The 14,579-nt window shown below is 41.9% G+C and overlaps 1 protein-coding gene across 1 annotated transcript in view; it reads left to right on the forward strand.

The window, feature by feature from the left end:
* The first annotated feature begins 535 nt into the window (after nucleotides 1-535).
* The window catches only part of glra2 (glycine receptor, alpha 2), a 59,733-nt gene continuing 45,689 nt past the window's right edge, over nucleotides 536-14,579 (forward strand). The window contains exons 1-2 of the mRNA XM_061879104.1: nucleotides 536-845; nucleotides 7,230-7,351. Of these exons, the coding sequence (XP_061735088.1) occupies nucleotides 778-845; nucleotides 7,230-7,351 (190 nt within the window). The 5' untranslated portion in view covers nucleotides 536-777. The remainder of the gene's footprint in view (nucleotides 846-7,229; nucleotides 7,352-14,579) is intronic.

A 14,579-nucleotide genomic window follows, 5' to 3' on the forward strand; every position in this document is an offset into this window, starting at 1 on the left:
TTTCGCCTCGTGCAGCCTGGCAGAATACCTCCTCCTCCTTGTCTGTCACTCACATCTCATCTCGTCTCGCTCGGAAGAGGCCAACCTTTGCAGCATCTCCAATCATATGCCTGGAAATCTGTTTCCAGGGTAACCGTGGTACCAAATACTCTCCATCCAGCAGCCTCTGCTGGTCCAACCTTTGTTTACACTCCTGAGGAGGGAGGGAGAGGGGGTTCACACAATTAAAAAGGCTGACCAAACATGCAAAAGTGGAAAGTGTCAAATATAAAATCCAGTAATTAATCTGGTGCTTCTGAATTGTTTTAGGCAACAAATTGCATTTCCACATGTAAAATTTGCATTATTCAAAAGTGACAGGTCCCTATTATGTAACAGGCAACGCTATGTTACAGATTACCTTATTTTATTGGAACCCAACGCACGTCCGCCGCTTGTGCGCCTGCGCGTAAAAGGACCAAAAAGCTCTCGAAGCGCCCAAAGGAGAGAGAGGCGTTACTCACCCATTCCTCCACCGTGGCCGCGCATCCAACCTCCTCCTGGAGACTGGAGAAGAAGGTGCTTTTTTTATTTTTAATCCTTTTTTTAGTATTTTTAAGCCACCTTTTTCCTTGTATCCATCATTGCGTGTGTGTGTTTTTTTTAAAAGAGTTGGGCTACAACTAAACTATGTTGTGCAGTGTGCCGTACAGAAGCGATATGTATTTTTGGGAGACGACTGACAGATGGAAGAAGTGAAAGTACAAAAGTGAGCGCAAACAGCCAACGGCGCCCGGAATGCATCGCTCCTTCGTGGTGGTTTGGGGAGCTTTGCTTGCGTGTTTCATGGAGACGAACAACTTCAGGTGCGTACACGCAGACGACTCGTTCGAAGCCGATCATATGCACCGAACGTGAAACGACATCGGGTCGTGCGTAATGCGCAATAACGCACGAACCCGCCCGCCCACGTCGGGAATAGAAATACAACAATGTGCAACAATTCTTCTCAGGTAAAGAGGAGAAATATAACCTTGGAGCAGGGGTCTCAAACTCAATTTACCTGGGGGCCACTGGATGCAGAAACTGGGTGAGGCTGGGCCGCAAGAAAAGATTTCTTAAAAAAATCTAACATGCACTTTTTTAATGAATTTTACCTTCTTTGAATGGCTTTCCCGTTCTAGTAACATACTTGCCAACTCTCACGCACCCGAATATCAGTGCCCTTCCCGACAATCTCCCGGGGCAATCATTTTCCCGGTTTTCACCCGGACAACAATTAACGTCCTCTACAACCTGCCGTCTCGTCCGCTTTTCCACCATAAAAACATTGTGCCGGCCCGGTCACATATTGTATGAGGCTTCTGCAGACCCACGGAAGTGACTGCAAGACATACTTGATCATCAGCCATACAGGTCACACTGAGGGTGGCCGTATAAAAAAATGTGTCACTGTTACAAATATCCGCCACACTGCGAACCCACATCAAACAAGAATGACAAACACATTTTGGGAGAACATCCGCACCATAACACAAAATAAACACAACAGAATAAAATCCCCAGAATCCAATGCAGCCCTAACTCTTCCGGGCTACAATGGGGGGGGGGGGGTCGGGGTATATATTGTAGCCCGCAAGAGTGAAGTGAAGTGAATTATATTTATATAGCGCTTTTCTCTACATAGTGAAACCCAATATCTAAGTTACATTTAAACCAGTGTGGGTGGCACTGGGAGCAGGTGGGTAAAGTGCCTTGCCCAAGGACACAACGGCAGTGACTAGGATGGTGAAAGCGGGAATCGAACCTGCAACCCTCAAGTTGCTGGCAGGGCCACTCTACCAACAGAGCTAGGGCTGCATGGGATTCTGGGTGTTTGTTCTGTTGTGTTTATGTTGTGTTACGGTGCGGATGTTGTCCCAAAATGTGTTTGTCAATCTTGTTTGGTGTGGGTTCACAGTGTGGCACATATTTGTAACAGTGTTAAAGTTGTTTATACGGCCACCCTCAGTGTGACCTGTATGGCTGTTGATCAACTATGTCTTGCAGTCGCTTACTGCGTCTCTAGAAGCCAAATACAAGATGTGGCTAGGCTGGCACGCTGTTTGTACAGGTTGTAGAGGGCGCTAAAGGCAGCGCCTCCACGGTGCCCCCTTATTATTGTTGTTTGGGTGAAATTCGGGAGAATGATTACCCCTGGAGGGGCACTGAAAATTGGTAGTCTCCCGGAAAAATTGAGGTTGTACAAGTATGACGCTATAAAGCGCTATTCATATGAAACTCGCAGGCCGCACCATCATTAAATTTTCATATTAAAGGTGCGGGCCGCAAAATAATGTCTCGCGGGCCGCGTGTTTGAGACCCCTGCCTTGGAGGAAAATCTAATTCAAAAAATGTGTTTGATCTAGAGATGCGTGATTTGCGGTTTCATCCGCGGAGTCCGCGGATAAACCGCGGGTCGGGCGGGTGACATGACGAAAAAAATAGATTTTAATTAGATTCGGGCGGGTGGCGGTTGAACCATCCGGAAATATTTGATATACATGGTTCTGGGATCGTTATCCTTTGCCATTCAAAGAGCCATTTAAGACCCGTGTCACAAAGCGAAGAAGACAATAGGAGACGCTAATATTCTCTAGAATGACTGCCGAGAGTCACCCAGATAATAAATATAAGGGCGTGCTATGAAGCCATTGGCTTTGTCGCCTACTACAACATGTACGATCTGCTTGTCAGTCCAGCATCATGTTGTGTGTGGCTTCCGCGGCAACACGCACACGACTGCAAGGCATACTGGGTGACACAGAGTACACTAATGGTTGTGATATAAACAATTTTAACACTCTTAGTAATATGCGCCACGCTGTGAAGCCACACCAAACAAGATTAACAAACACATTTCGGGAGAACATCCTCAGAGTAACACAACATAAACGCAACACAACAAATACCCAGAATCCTTTGTATCATGACAATTCCGTGTCCCGTGCGTCGGTAATGTGGGCGGGGTTGGGGGCGCGTTGGTGTAAAATGTATTCAGGAGTGTCACAGATACAAAGGATTCTGGGTATTTGTTGTGTTGCGTTTATGTTGTGCTACTGTGAGGATGTTCTCCCGAAATGTGTTTGTCAATCTTGTTTGGTGTGGCTTCACAGCATGGCGCATATTAGTAAGTGCTAAAGTTGTTTATATCACAACCATCAGTGTACTCTGTATCACCCAGTATGCCTTTCAATCTTTTACGTGTGATTGTGGAAGCAGCACACAACATGTTGCCGGACTAACAATCGGTTAGTACATGTTTTTGAAGGTGTCAAAGGGAATGGCTTCACAGCACGTTAGAGGCTCCAATTGTCTTCATTACTCTGTGAAACGGGTTTAAATAGCTCTTTGAGTGGTTAAGGTGGCCGACCTCTGATGTATTTCAGCGGGCGGGTGGCGGGCGGTTGGTGTCCTGATAAAATGTTGGTTCGGGTGGACGGCGGGTGGATGACGACTTTGGTGATGCGGTTGCGGATTATATAATTGCCTATCCGCGCATCTCTAGTTTGCTCGTACAACACTTAAAACCTTTAGCACAGGGGTCTCAAACTCAATTTACCTGGGGGCCACTGGATGCAGAGTCTGGGTGAGGCTGGGCCGCGAGAAAAGATTTCTTTAAAAAAAAGTTGCATACTCCTTAGCATGTCTAGTTGTATAATGACATTTCAAATTGTATCCCTTGTGCACCGCAACTTTCTCTGTCCAAATAAGACACGTCGGGGTGCCGATGTCCTCAACAAAGAAATATTGCATCTCCAACTTTTCCTGGAATTGTCTTTGCTCATCACTAACCCTTCTCTTCACTGCAGGCTTTGAAAAAGACATGTTTGGGGTTGTGGAATATATTTGTATTTCGCCGACGCACGGAGAATAATGTTATTTCCGCAATGTGTGTCGTTCCGCTTTTCCTCCTTACAGCAACACGATGGTCGGCGGACAATAGAAAGTACTGGGATAGCAAGCGCAAAAAAGTGACGGCTCCCATAGTGTTATCCGGGCGTCACATAGAAATATATGTATAGTGTTCATCGAGTGAGGCAATGCAAGTTAAACAATATGGTTTGGATTGGTCCAGGTTATCGGGGACTGTTATTACTGACGGACAGGTGTCGCGGTGTGACTGCAGCCAGGCATGTAAGAAAACCCTCGTCTCCATGGCAACGTCTCTGTCGCTTTCACTCATTTGCCGCTTTTCCACCAACGCAGGGGTAGGCAACCCAGAACGTTGAAAGAGCCATTTTGGACCCAAATTACACAACGCTGTCAAGCGCCATTCATATAAAACTAGCGGGCCGCACTAACATTAAACTTTCATATTAAGGTGGGGGCCGCAAAATATGTCTCGCGGGCCGCAATTGGCCCGCGGGCCGCGTGTCTGAGACCCCTGCTTTAGCATATCAGCATGTGGAATTAAATTATGGAACGGATTAACCAAGGAAATCAGACAAAGCAGCAATATGATTCAGTTTAAGAGACTGTTTAAACTACAAGTGATCACAAAGTACACAGAAAAAGAATTGTGATGAACGTCTTAAACCAAGGGTGTCAAACGTACGGCCTGAGGGCCGGATCAGGCACGCAAACAGGTTTTATCCGGCCCGCGGAATGAGCTTGCTCAGTATAAAAATTAACCTCAAATGTTTTAATGTCCACTGGATGTCGCAATAGCAATGATTTGTATCTTTGTAGATCAGGGGTGTTTAAAGTGCGGCCGTGGGGCCATTTGCGGCCCGCAGCAAATCGTTTACCGGCCCGCCACACAATCTGCGAAAATTGCAAAATTGATAGTATTGCAAAAATAAATAAAAAAAATTGAAAAAAGTGGAATGAGGTGAAATCTAATGAGAAAAAGTGGCAATGTTGACACAAAGCTATCATGCAGGCAGTTTTTTTTTTCCTTTTGTCTTTATTTTCTTTTTTTTTCATTGCTCATAAAAAAAAAGGACCAAAAAAATCTATGTTATAATGAATTATTACTTTAAAATTATCACTTTAAAATGTTTTATGTGGAAAAAATATTGCATATGTTGTGTGGTTGCCATATAAAAACATCAAAGTTTTGACAAAAGAGCATAAAACAAACAAAATAATAGTTCAAACTTAAAATCCACAGATATATCGGAAGTGGATCTTGAAATTTAAGTGTTGAAAGTAAAAAAAAAAACAAATAAAAATGCATCACTTTATGAGTGGGGAAGCTTTCAGATCCCAAATATATTTAGTAGGATTTTATTTAACATTTCACAGTGATCACTCAAAAATATTAAATAAATATTTTCAATGATGTCCTGCATTATTGATCTGTGAGGGCTTTAATTGCTAAATAAAGAAACTCTCCTGAAGGAATCAATAAAGTACTATCTATCTATCTATCTATCTATCTATCTATCTATCTATCTATCTATCTAAATACTGCATATTTCAGTTTTACTATAAAAAAAAACAAAGTTGTCTTTGACAGAAAAGGCATACAACATTAAATAAAATAAAAATAATAATAATTTGACTTATTTTTAAAATGTTAGTGACTGAGACCCTCTATGCTCCCCAGGAGCCCAAAGGATAAAAAAAAAAAAAAATCCATATATTTTGTTATGGTTTGAAAATGAAAAATATCAAAATGGTCCCCGCATGCTTAAATTTGTCCGTGTGCGGCCCTCTGTGGAAAAAGTTTGGATACCCCTGTTGTAGATGATCCTATATATTTACAAAATAAACCACAAGATGTTAGTACATAAGTCGAGGAAAATGATCAAACTACATTAATAACATCCTGTAATGGAATTTTGATACCATTTTTTTTATCTTGACGGATTGAAAATTAATGAGTTGACTGATGAACATTATCACATTATTTACCCAGAAAATATAAATAACGACAAATAAAGATAGAATGCTATTAACCGCAAAATGTAAGTGTAAAAAAAACAAAACAATAACATTATGATTTGTACAATTTCAGAATGTGCCTGTTCTATTTTTAAACAAAGAAAACAATCTGACATTGTCTTTATTTTTAAGTTATCATACCGGGATTTTACAACTCTGGCCCACTTGGGAGTAGATTTTTCTCCATGTGGCCCCAGATCTAAAATGAGTTTGATACACTTTTTAGGGGCAGCACGGTGTGACAGGGGTTAGTGCATATGCCTCATAATACGAGAGTCCTGAGTAGTCCTGAGTTCAATCCCGTGGTCGGGATGTTTTTGTGTGGAGTTTAAGTGTAAAAGTGGTGTAAAATCTTCCACTCTTTCTTTGTCTCATTTTGTCCACCAAACGTTTTATACTGTGTGAATGCACAAACATGCTTTGTTGATGTTATTGACTTGTTGGAGTGCTAATCAGGCATATTTGGTCAGAACATGACTGCAAGCTAATGAATGATAACATGCTATTTAGGCTAGCTGTGTGTGCATATTGCATCATTATGCCTCATTTGTAGCTATATTGGAGCTCATTTATTTTCCTTTACTATTATCCTCTTTGTATATAATTTAGTTTTGCATGTCTCATGACATGGGCAGCACGGTGGCTGCTATACTAAGGTCCTGGGGTCGATCCTGGGCTCAGGATCATTCTGTGTGGAGTTTGCATGTTCTACCCTTGACTGCGTGGGTTCCTTCTGGAACCTCCAAAGGTATGCACCTGGGGATAGGTTGATTGGCAACACTAAATTGGTCTTAGTGTGTGAATGTTAGTGTGAATGTTGTCTGTCTATCTGTGTTGGCTCTACGATGAGATGGCGAATTGTCCAGGGTGTACACCGCCTTCCGCCCGAATGCAGCTGCGATAGGCTCCAGCACCCCCCGCATCTCCAAAAGGGACAAGCGGTAGAAAATGGATGGATGGATGTTTTATTGAGACAAATATTATTTATGTATTTAATATTTGTTTGCTTAGTATTGTATATTATTTATGGGTGTACCCCGCGTTCCGCCTGATTGTAGCTGAGCAGTAGAAAATGGATGGATGGTATTATTTATTTTTAAATGGGATAAAATTGCTACGGTATGAAAAGGGGTAGGATTAAATAAGCTCTGCTTCTTCCTACTCCTTTTCGGACGTGCTGTAATGAAACAACTTGAAATGTGTGATGAATTATATTGTATTGTATGCATGTTCGAAATAAACAGAAACAGAAACTGAACTGAACTGAACTGTATTTTTGTGTTTTGACTCCTATCTCCATCGGTGTGCATGTGTTGCAGGCTTGTGGGCGCCAAGGAGCACGACCCCAGGTCCTCCACCAACATGTCTCCATCGGACTTTCTGGACTCACTAATGGGTCGGACGTCGGGCTACGACGCGCGAATACGACCCAATTTTAAAGGTTTGCATTCAACTGCGTATCACATTGATTTATTTGACATTCACTGTTAAGTAATACAAACCCTGTTTCCATATGAGTTAGGAAATTGTGTTAGATGTAAATATAAAAGGAATACAATGATTTGCAAATTCTTTTCAACCCATATTCAGTTGAATTCACTACATAGACAAGATATTTGATGTTCAAACTCATAAACTTTATTTTTTTTTTGCAAATAATAATTAACTTAGAATGTCATGGCTGCAACATGTGCCAAAGTAGTTGGGAAAGGGCATGTTCACCACTGTGTTACATCACCTTTTCTTTTAACAACACTCAATAAACGTTTGGGAACTGAGGAAACTAATTGTTGAAGCTTTGAAAGTGGAATTCTTTCCCATTCTTGTTTTATGTAGAGCTTCAGTCGTTCAACAGTCCAGGGTCTCCGCTGTCGTATTTTACGCTTCATAATGCGCCACACATTTTCGATGGGAGACAGGTCTGGACTGCAGGCGGGCCACCAAAGTACCCACAGTTTTTTTTTAAAAAGCCACGCTGTTGTAACACGTGTTGAATGTGGCTTGGCATTGTCTTGCTGAAATAAGCAGGGGTGTCCATGAAAAAGACGGCGCTTAGATAGCAGCATATGTTGTTCCATAACCCGTATGTACCTTCCAGCATTAATGGTGCCTTCACAGATGTGTAAGTTACCCATGCCTTGGGCACTAATGCACCCCCATACCATCACAGATGCTGGCTTTTGAACTTTGCGTCGATAACAGTCTGGATGGTTCACTTCCCCTATGGTCTGGATGACACAATGTCGAATATTTCCAAAAACAATTTGAAATGTGGACTCGTCAGACCACAGAACACTTTTCCACTGTGCATCAGTCCATCTTAGATGATCTCGGGCCCAGAGAAGCCGGCGGAGTTTCTGGATGTTGTTGATAAATGGCTTTCGCTTTGCATAGTAGAGCTTTAACATGCACTTACAGATGTAGAGACGAACTGTATTTAGTGACGGTATTTTTCTCAAGTGTTCCTGAGCCCATGTGGTGATATCCTTTTGAGATTGATGTCAGTTTTTTATACCATGCCGTCTGAGGGATCGAAGGTCACGGTCATTCAATGTTGGTTTCCGGCCATGCCGCTTACGTGGAGTGATTTCTCCAGATTCTCTGAACCTTTTGATGATATTATGGACCGTATATGTTGAAATCCCTACATTTCTTGCAATTGCACTTTGAGAAACGTTCTTAAACTGTTTGACTATTTGCTCACGCAGTTGTGGACAAAGGGATGTACCTCACCGCGTCCTTTCTTGTGAAAGACTGAGCTTTTTTTGGTAAGCTGCTTTTATACCCAATCATGGCACCCACCTGTTCCCAATTAGCCTGCACACCCGTGGGATGTTCCAAATAAGTGCTTGATGAGCATTCCTCAACTTTCTCATTAATTATTGCCACCTTTCCCAACTTCTTTGTCACGTGTTGCTGGCATCAAATTCTAAAGTTAATGATTAATTGCAAAAAAAAAAATGTTTATCAGTTTGAACATCAAATATGTTGTCTTTGAAGCATATTCAACTGAATATGGGTTGAAATTAATTTGCAAATCATTGTATTCCATTTATATTTACATCTAACACAATTTCCCAACTCATATGGAAACGGGGTTTGTAATTATCTGGTCATTGCAAACATGTGTCAACCAATAGTTCCAGCGCAAGCTGTTTAATACATAAATCTGCCCTTAAAAGGGTATTGAGAGATTGTGTTGAATAATACTTTTGACAACTGTTGAACTTTACATGGTGGATGTTAACAACATGCAAAAAGGTAAGTAAATCATGAGAATCATGCACACAAATGGTTGTAGTTAGCAGTGGATTGCAAACTGTTAGAAAGACATTGCATAGATTTACCAACATGGTATAATTGTACAGTAGTACCTCAACTTACTAGCTTTGTTCTGTGACGGCACTCTTGATCCAAAATATTTGTATTTCACGTTGAAATCCATTTAAAAGCCTATCGAAATGAGATTTTCTTATCTAAACGGGGATAGCAGGTCCATTCTATGTGTCATACTTGATCATTTTGCGATATTGCCATATTTTTGCTGAAAGTTCGCAACTTTTGGTCGCTAATAAAAAAGCCTTGCCTTTACCGGAAGTAGCAGACGATGTGCGCATGACGTCACAGGTTGTGGAGCTCCTCACCTCTGAAAATTGTTTCCAATCATGGCCACCAGCAGCGAGAGGGATTCGGACCGAGAAAGCGACAATTTCCCCATTAATTTGAGCGAGGATGAAAGATTCATGGATGAGGATAGTGAGAGTGAAGGACTAGAAGGAAAAAAAAAGAAGGCGAGGGCAGTGGTAGCGATTCAGATGTTATTAGACACATTTACTAGGATAATTGTGGAAAATCCCTTATCTGCATATTGTGTTACTAGTGTTTTAGTAAGATTATATGGTACCTGAAAGTCGGAGGGGTGTGGTGACCGCCAGTGTCTCTGGTGGGAAGAGGCAAGAGAGTTCCGCAGCTGCAGGAGGACGCAAGCTCCGCTCATGTCTATGGTAAGAGCCGACTTATTACCACAATTTTCTCACCGAAACCTGCCGGTTGACATGTGGTCGGGAACCATGTTCGCTTGACCGCTCTGTTCCATAGTAAAGCTTCACCTTTGGGAATGTAAACAAGGAAACACCGGCTGTGTTTGTGTTGCTAAAGGCAGCTGCAATACACCGCTTCCCACCTACATCTTTCTTCTTTGACGTCTCCATTATTAATTGAACAAATTGCAAAAGATTCAGCAACACAGATGTCCAGAATACTGTGTAATTATGCGATTAAAGCAGACTACTTATAGCTTGGATCGGGCTGGAAAAAAATGTCCGCTACAACCCGAGACATCATGCACACGCGTCATCATACCGACGTTTTCAACAGGATACTTTGCCCGAAATTTAAAATTGCAATTTAGTAAACTAAAAAGGCCATATTGGCATGTGTTGCAATGTTAATATTTCATCAATGATATATAAACCATCAGACTGCGTGGTCGGTAGTAGTGGGTTTCAGTAGGCCTTTAACTGGTGCTTGGCCCCTCCAAAACAGCAAAATTTGAACATGTAACATGCCTTTTAAAAAGAAAAAACTAACTTTTAGATAATCAATATTGTATATAAAAAAAAAATACAATAGCAAGTATGACAAACAACTACAGTAGTTTTATGAAGTAATGTAATAATGTTCAGCATTTACCTTGGGGAGTAGACTTTTAGGTTATCTCCTTCAAGTTGCTTCTCCGTCAAACACACCATCAGCAGCTTTTCCATATTTTCCGTTTTGGGTATTATTTTAACATTCTTGGCTGGTATTGGCAACACTAAATTGGCCTTAGTGTATGAATGTTGGCCGTCCATCTGTGTTGGCCCTGAGATGAGGTGGCGACTTGTCCAGGGTGTATCCCGCCTTACGTCCCAAAAAGGGACAAGCGGTAGAAAATGGATGGATGGGCTGGCATTGGGTTAATTATGCTTCACTATGTTGCGGGCGAGTAGTGATACGCTCAAACTGCTTCGGGAGGTCATGTTATTGATGATTTCTTTCTTCAATTCGATGACTAGGATCTACTTCTTCTTCTCAGCGCTGTCCTTCATGTGCTTGGAAAACAATGTAATGTCAATCTCATGCTTTAAGCGAATGCTTGCAAGTGAGACCGGATGTTTTAGGTGGCTCTTATGGGGTTCACTGTGGCATTTGCTGCGCCAACTAATAGTGGGGGTGTTTGTATCTCAAATGTTTGCTGGTAACTTAAAGCATAACAGTTTTTTTTTATCTCAAAACACTCTTAAGTTGAGGTACCACTGTAGTAATGTGCAAACCCAAAACCAGTGAAGTTGGCACGTTGTGTAAATGGTAAATAAAAACAGAATACAATGATTTGCAAATCCTTTTCAACCTACATTCAATTAAATAGACTTCAAAGAAAATATACTTAACGTTAAAACTGGAAAACTTGGTTATTTTATGCATATATTAACTCATTTGGAATGTGATGGCTGAAACTTGTTTAAAAAAAGCTAGCCCAAGTGGCAAAAAAGACTGAAAAAGTTGAGGAATGCTCATCAAACACTTATTTGGAACATCCCACAGGTGAACAGGCTAATTGGGAACAGGTGGGTGCCATGATTGGGTATGAAAGCAGCTTTCGTGAAATGTTCACTCATTCACAAACAAGGATGGGGCGAGGGTCACCACTTTGTGAACAAATGCGTGAGCAAATTGTCGAACAGTTTAAGAACAACATTTCTCAACGAGTCATCGCAAGGAATTTAGGGATTTCACCATCTACGATCCGTAATATCATTGAAAGGTTCAGAGAATCTGGAGAAATCTCTGCATGTGAGCGATCCCACAGGCGGTACTGCATCAAAAAGTGACATCAGTGTGTAAAGGATATCACCACATGGAACACTTCAGAAAACCACTGTCAGTAACTACAGTTGGTCGCTATATATGTAAGTGCATGTTAAAACTCTACTATGCAAAGCCAAACCCATTTATCAACAACACCCAGAAATGCTGTTAGCTTTGCTGGGCCCAAGCTCATCTAAGATGGACTGATGCAAAGTGTAAAAGTGTTCTGAGGTCTGATGAGTCCACATTTCAAATTCTTTTTGGAAACTGTGAACGTCGTGTCCTCCGGACCAAAGAAGAAAAGAACCATCCGGATTGGTATAGGCGCAAGGTTCGAAAGCCAGCATCTGTGATGGTATGGGGGTGTATTAGTTCTCAAGGCATGGGTAACTTACACGTCTGTCAAGGGCACATTAATGCTGAAAGGTACATACAGGTTTTGGAGCAACATATGTTGCCATCCAAGCAACGTAATCATGGACGCCCCTGCTTATTTCAGCAAGACAATGCCAAGCCACGTGTTACAACAGCGGTGCTTCATAGTAAAAGAGTGTGGGTACTAGACTGGCCTGCCTGTAGTCCAGACCTGTCTCATAATAAAAATGTGTGGCACAATATGAAGCCTAAAATACCACAACGGAGACCCTGGACTGTTGAACAACTTAAGCTGTACATCAAGCAAGAATGGGTAATTAATTCTACCTGAAAAGCTTTAAAAAATGTTATTGTCAGTTCCCATACATTTGAGTGTTGTTAAAAGGAAAGGTCATGTAACACAGTGGTTAAAAATGCCCCTTTGCCAACTTTTTTTTTGCAACATGTTGCTGCCATTAAATATTTGCCCCCAAAAAATTTTATTTCTCAGTTCAAACATTAAATACATTGTCTTTGCAGTCTATTCAATTGAATATAAGTTGAAAATGATTTGCAATTCATTGTATTCTGTTTTTATTTACGAATTACACAACGTGCCGACTTCGCCGGTTTTGGGTTTCGTACGTAGATTCAGCATATTAGAAAGAGTGCAGCTCTAAACCACTGCAATAATAAATGCATGGTCAAATTATTAGGATTACGTTGGGCAGGTGTGCCTGATAAATTGTTCATACCCTTTCATCCAAACATTGCACCCCCCCCCCCCCCCCCACACCACTCCACCACACACCATTCCATTATCACAGATACAAATAAATAAAAAAAGATGGTGTGTAAATACCACAGTGCTTCCAGAAGTCTTTATAAGTGCTCGCAGCAGGCATGGGGGGGGTGTCACCCTGTCAAGTCCGAGTGATGGATGGTGCCCCCGTGGCAAGGCTGCAGGCTTCTTGTGTGTTGTGGTGCTGCACATGCGGGGAAGCTGCAAACACACAAACAGCATCTGTCACTGCATAACATAAGGAGAGGCTTGGCTTGCTTTAAACTGGCTCAGGTGGGCCCGGATGAGGGCTGTTTTTTTGGTTTGTAGGCGGTGGAAGGGTTGCAGTATAGTTGGGAGTCAAGAGGTCTGGCAAGGGACATGTTTACTTACTAATTTATAGTCAGTCGTCGGCACTTATGGGGGAGGAAAAGTACACTGCAAAAACTGAAATCTAATTAAGATTAAATATCTCAAATACGGGTGATATTTGCTTCTTTTCTGTCTAATAAGATAATTCTTCTCCCTAAGCAGATTTTATGTTAGAGTGTTTTACTTGTTTTAAGTGTTTTGGTCCCAAATGATCTCAGTAAGATATTATCAATCAATAAATGTTTATTTATATAGCCCTAAATCACAAATGTCTCAAAGGACTGCACAAACCACTACGACATCCTCGGTAGGCCCACATAAGGGCAAGGAAAATCACACCCAGTGGGACGTCGGTGACAATGATGACTATGAGAACCTTGGAGAGGACCACAAATGTGGGCAACCCCCCTCTAGGGCAGTGGTCCCCAACCACTGGGCTGTGGCCCGATTGGTACCGGGCCGCAGAATAATTTTTTATTCATTTTTATTTAAAAAAAATAAATAAATAAAATAATTTTTTATTAAATCAACATAGAAAACACAATATACACTTACAATTAGTGCACCAACCACAAAAACCTCCCTTTTTCAGGACAAAAACGTCCCTTTTTCATGACGAAGGAGAAAAAAAAAAAAAAAAAAAAAAAGGATAAAAGGATCCCCTCCCCGGGCCGCGGGACAAATTATTAAGCGTTGACCGGTCCGCGGATACAAAAAGGTTGGTGACCACTGCTCTAGGGGACCGAAAGCAATGGATGTCGAGCGGGTCCAACATGATACTGTGAAAGTTCAATACATAGTGGATCCAACACAGCCGCGAGCGTTTAGTTCAAAGCGGATCCAAGACAGCAGCTAGATTCCCCTCCACAGGAAACCATCCCAAGCGGAGTCGGATCAGTATCACAGAGATGTCCCCAACCGATACACAGGCGAGCGGTCCATCCTGGGTCCCGACTCTGGACAGCCCGTACTTCATCCATGGCCATCGGACCGGACCCCCTCCACAAGGGAGGGGGGGACAGAGGAGAAAAAGAAAAGAAGCGGCAGATCAACTGGTCTAAAAAGGAGGTCTATTTAATGGCTAGAGTATACAAATGAGTTTTAAGGTGAGACTTAAAGGCTTCTACTGAGGTAGCATCTCAGTACTGGAGCCCGAACCGAAAACGCTCTATAGCCCGCAGACTTTTTTTGGGCTTTAGGAATCACTAATAAGCCGGAGTCCTTTGAACGCAGATTTCTTGCCGGGACATATGGTACAATACAATCGGCAAGATAGGATGGAGCTAGACCGTGTAGTATTTTATACGTAAGT

The sequence above is a fragment of the Nerophis ophidion genome, linkage group LG19, assembly GCF_033978795.1.
Source record: "Nerophis ophidion isolate RoL-2023_Sa linkage group LG19, RoL_Noph_v1.0, whole genome shotgun sequence".
Classification (NCBI taxonomy): Eukaryota; Metazoa; Chordata; class Actinopteri; order Syngnathiformes; family Syngnathidae; genus Nerophis; species Nerophis ophidion.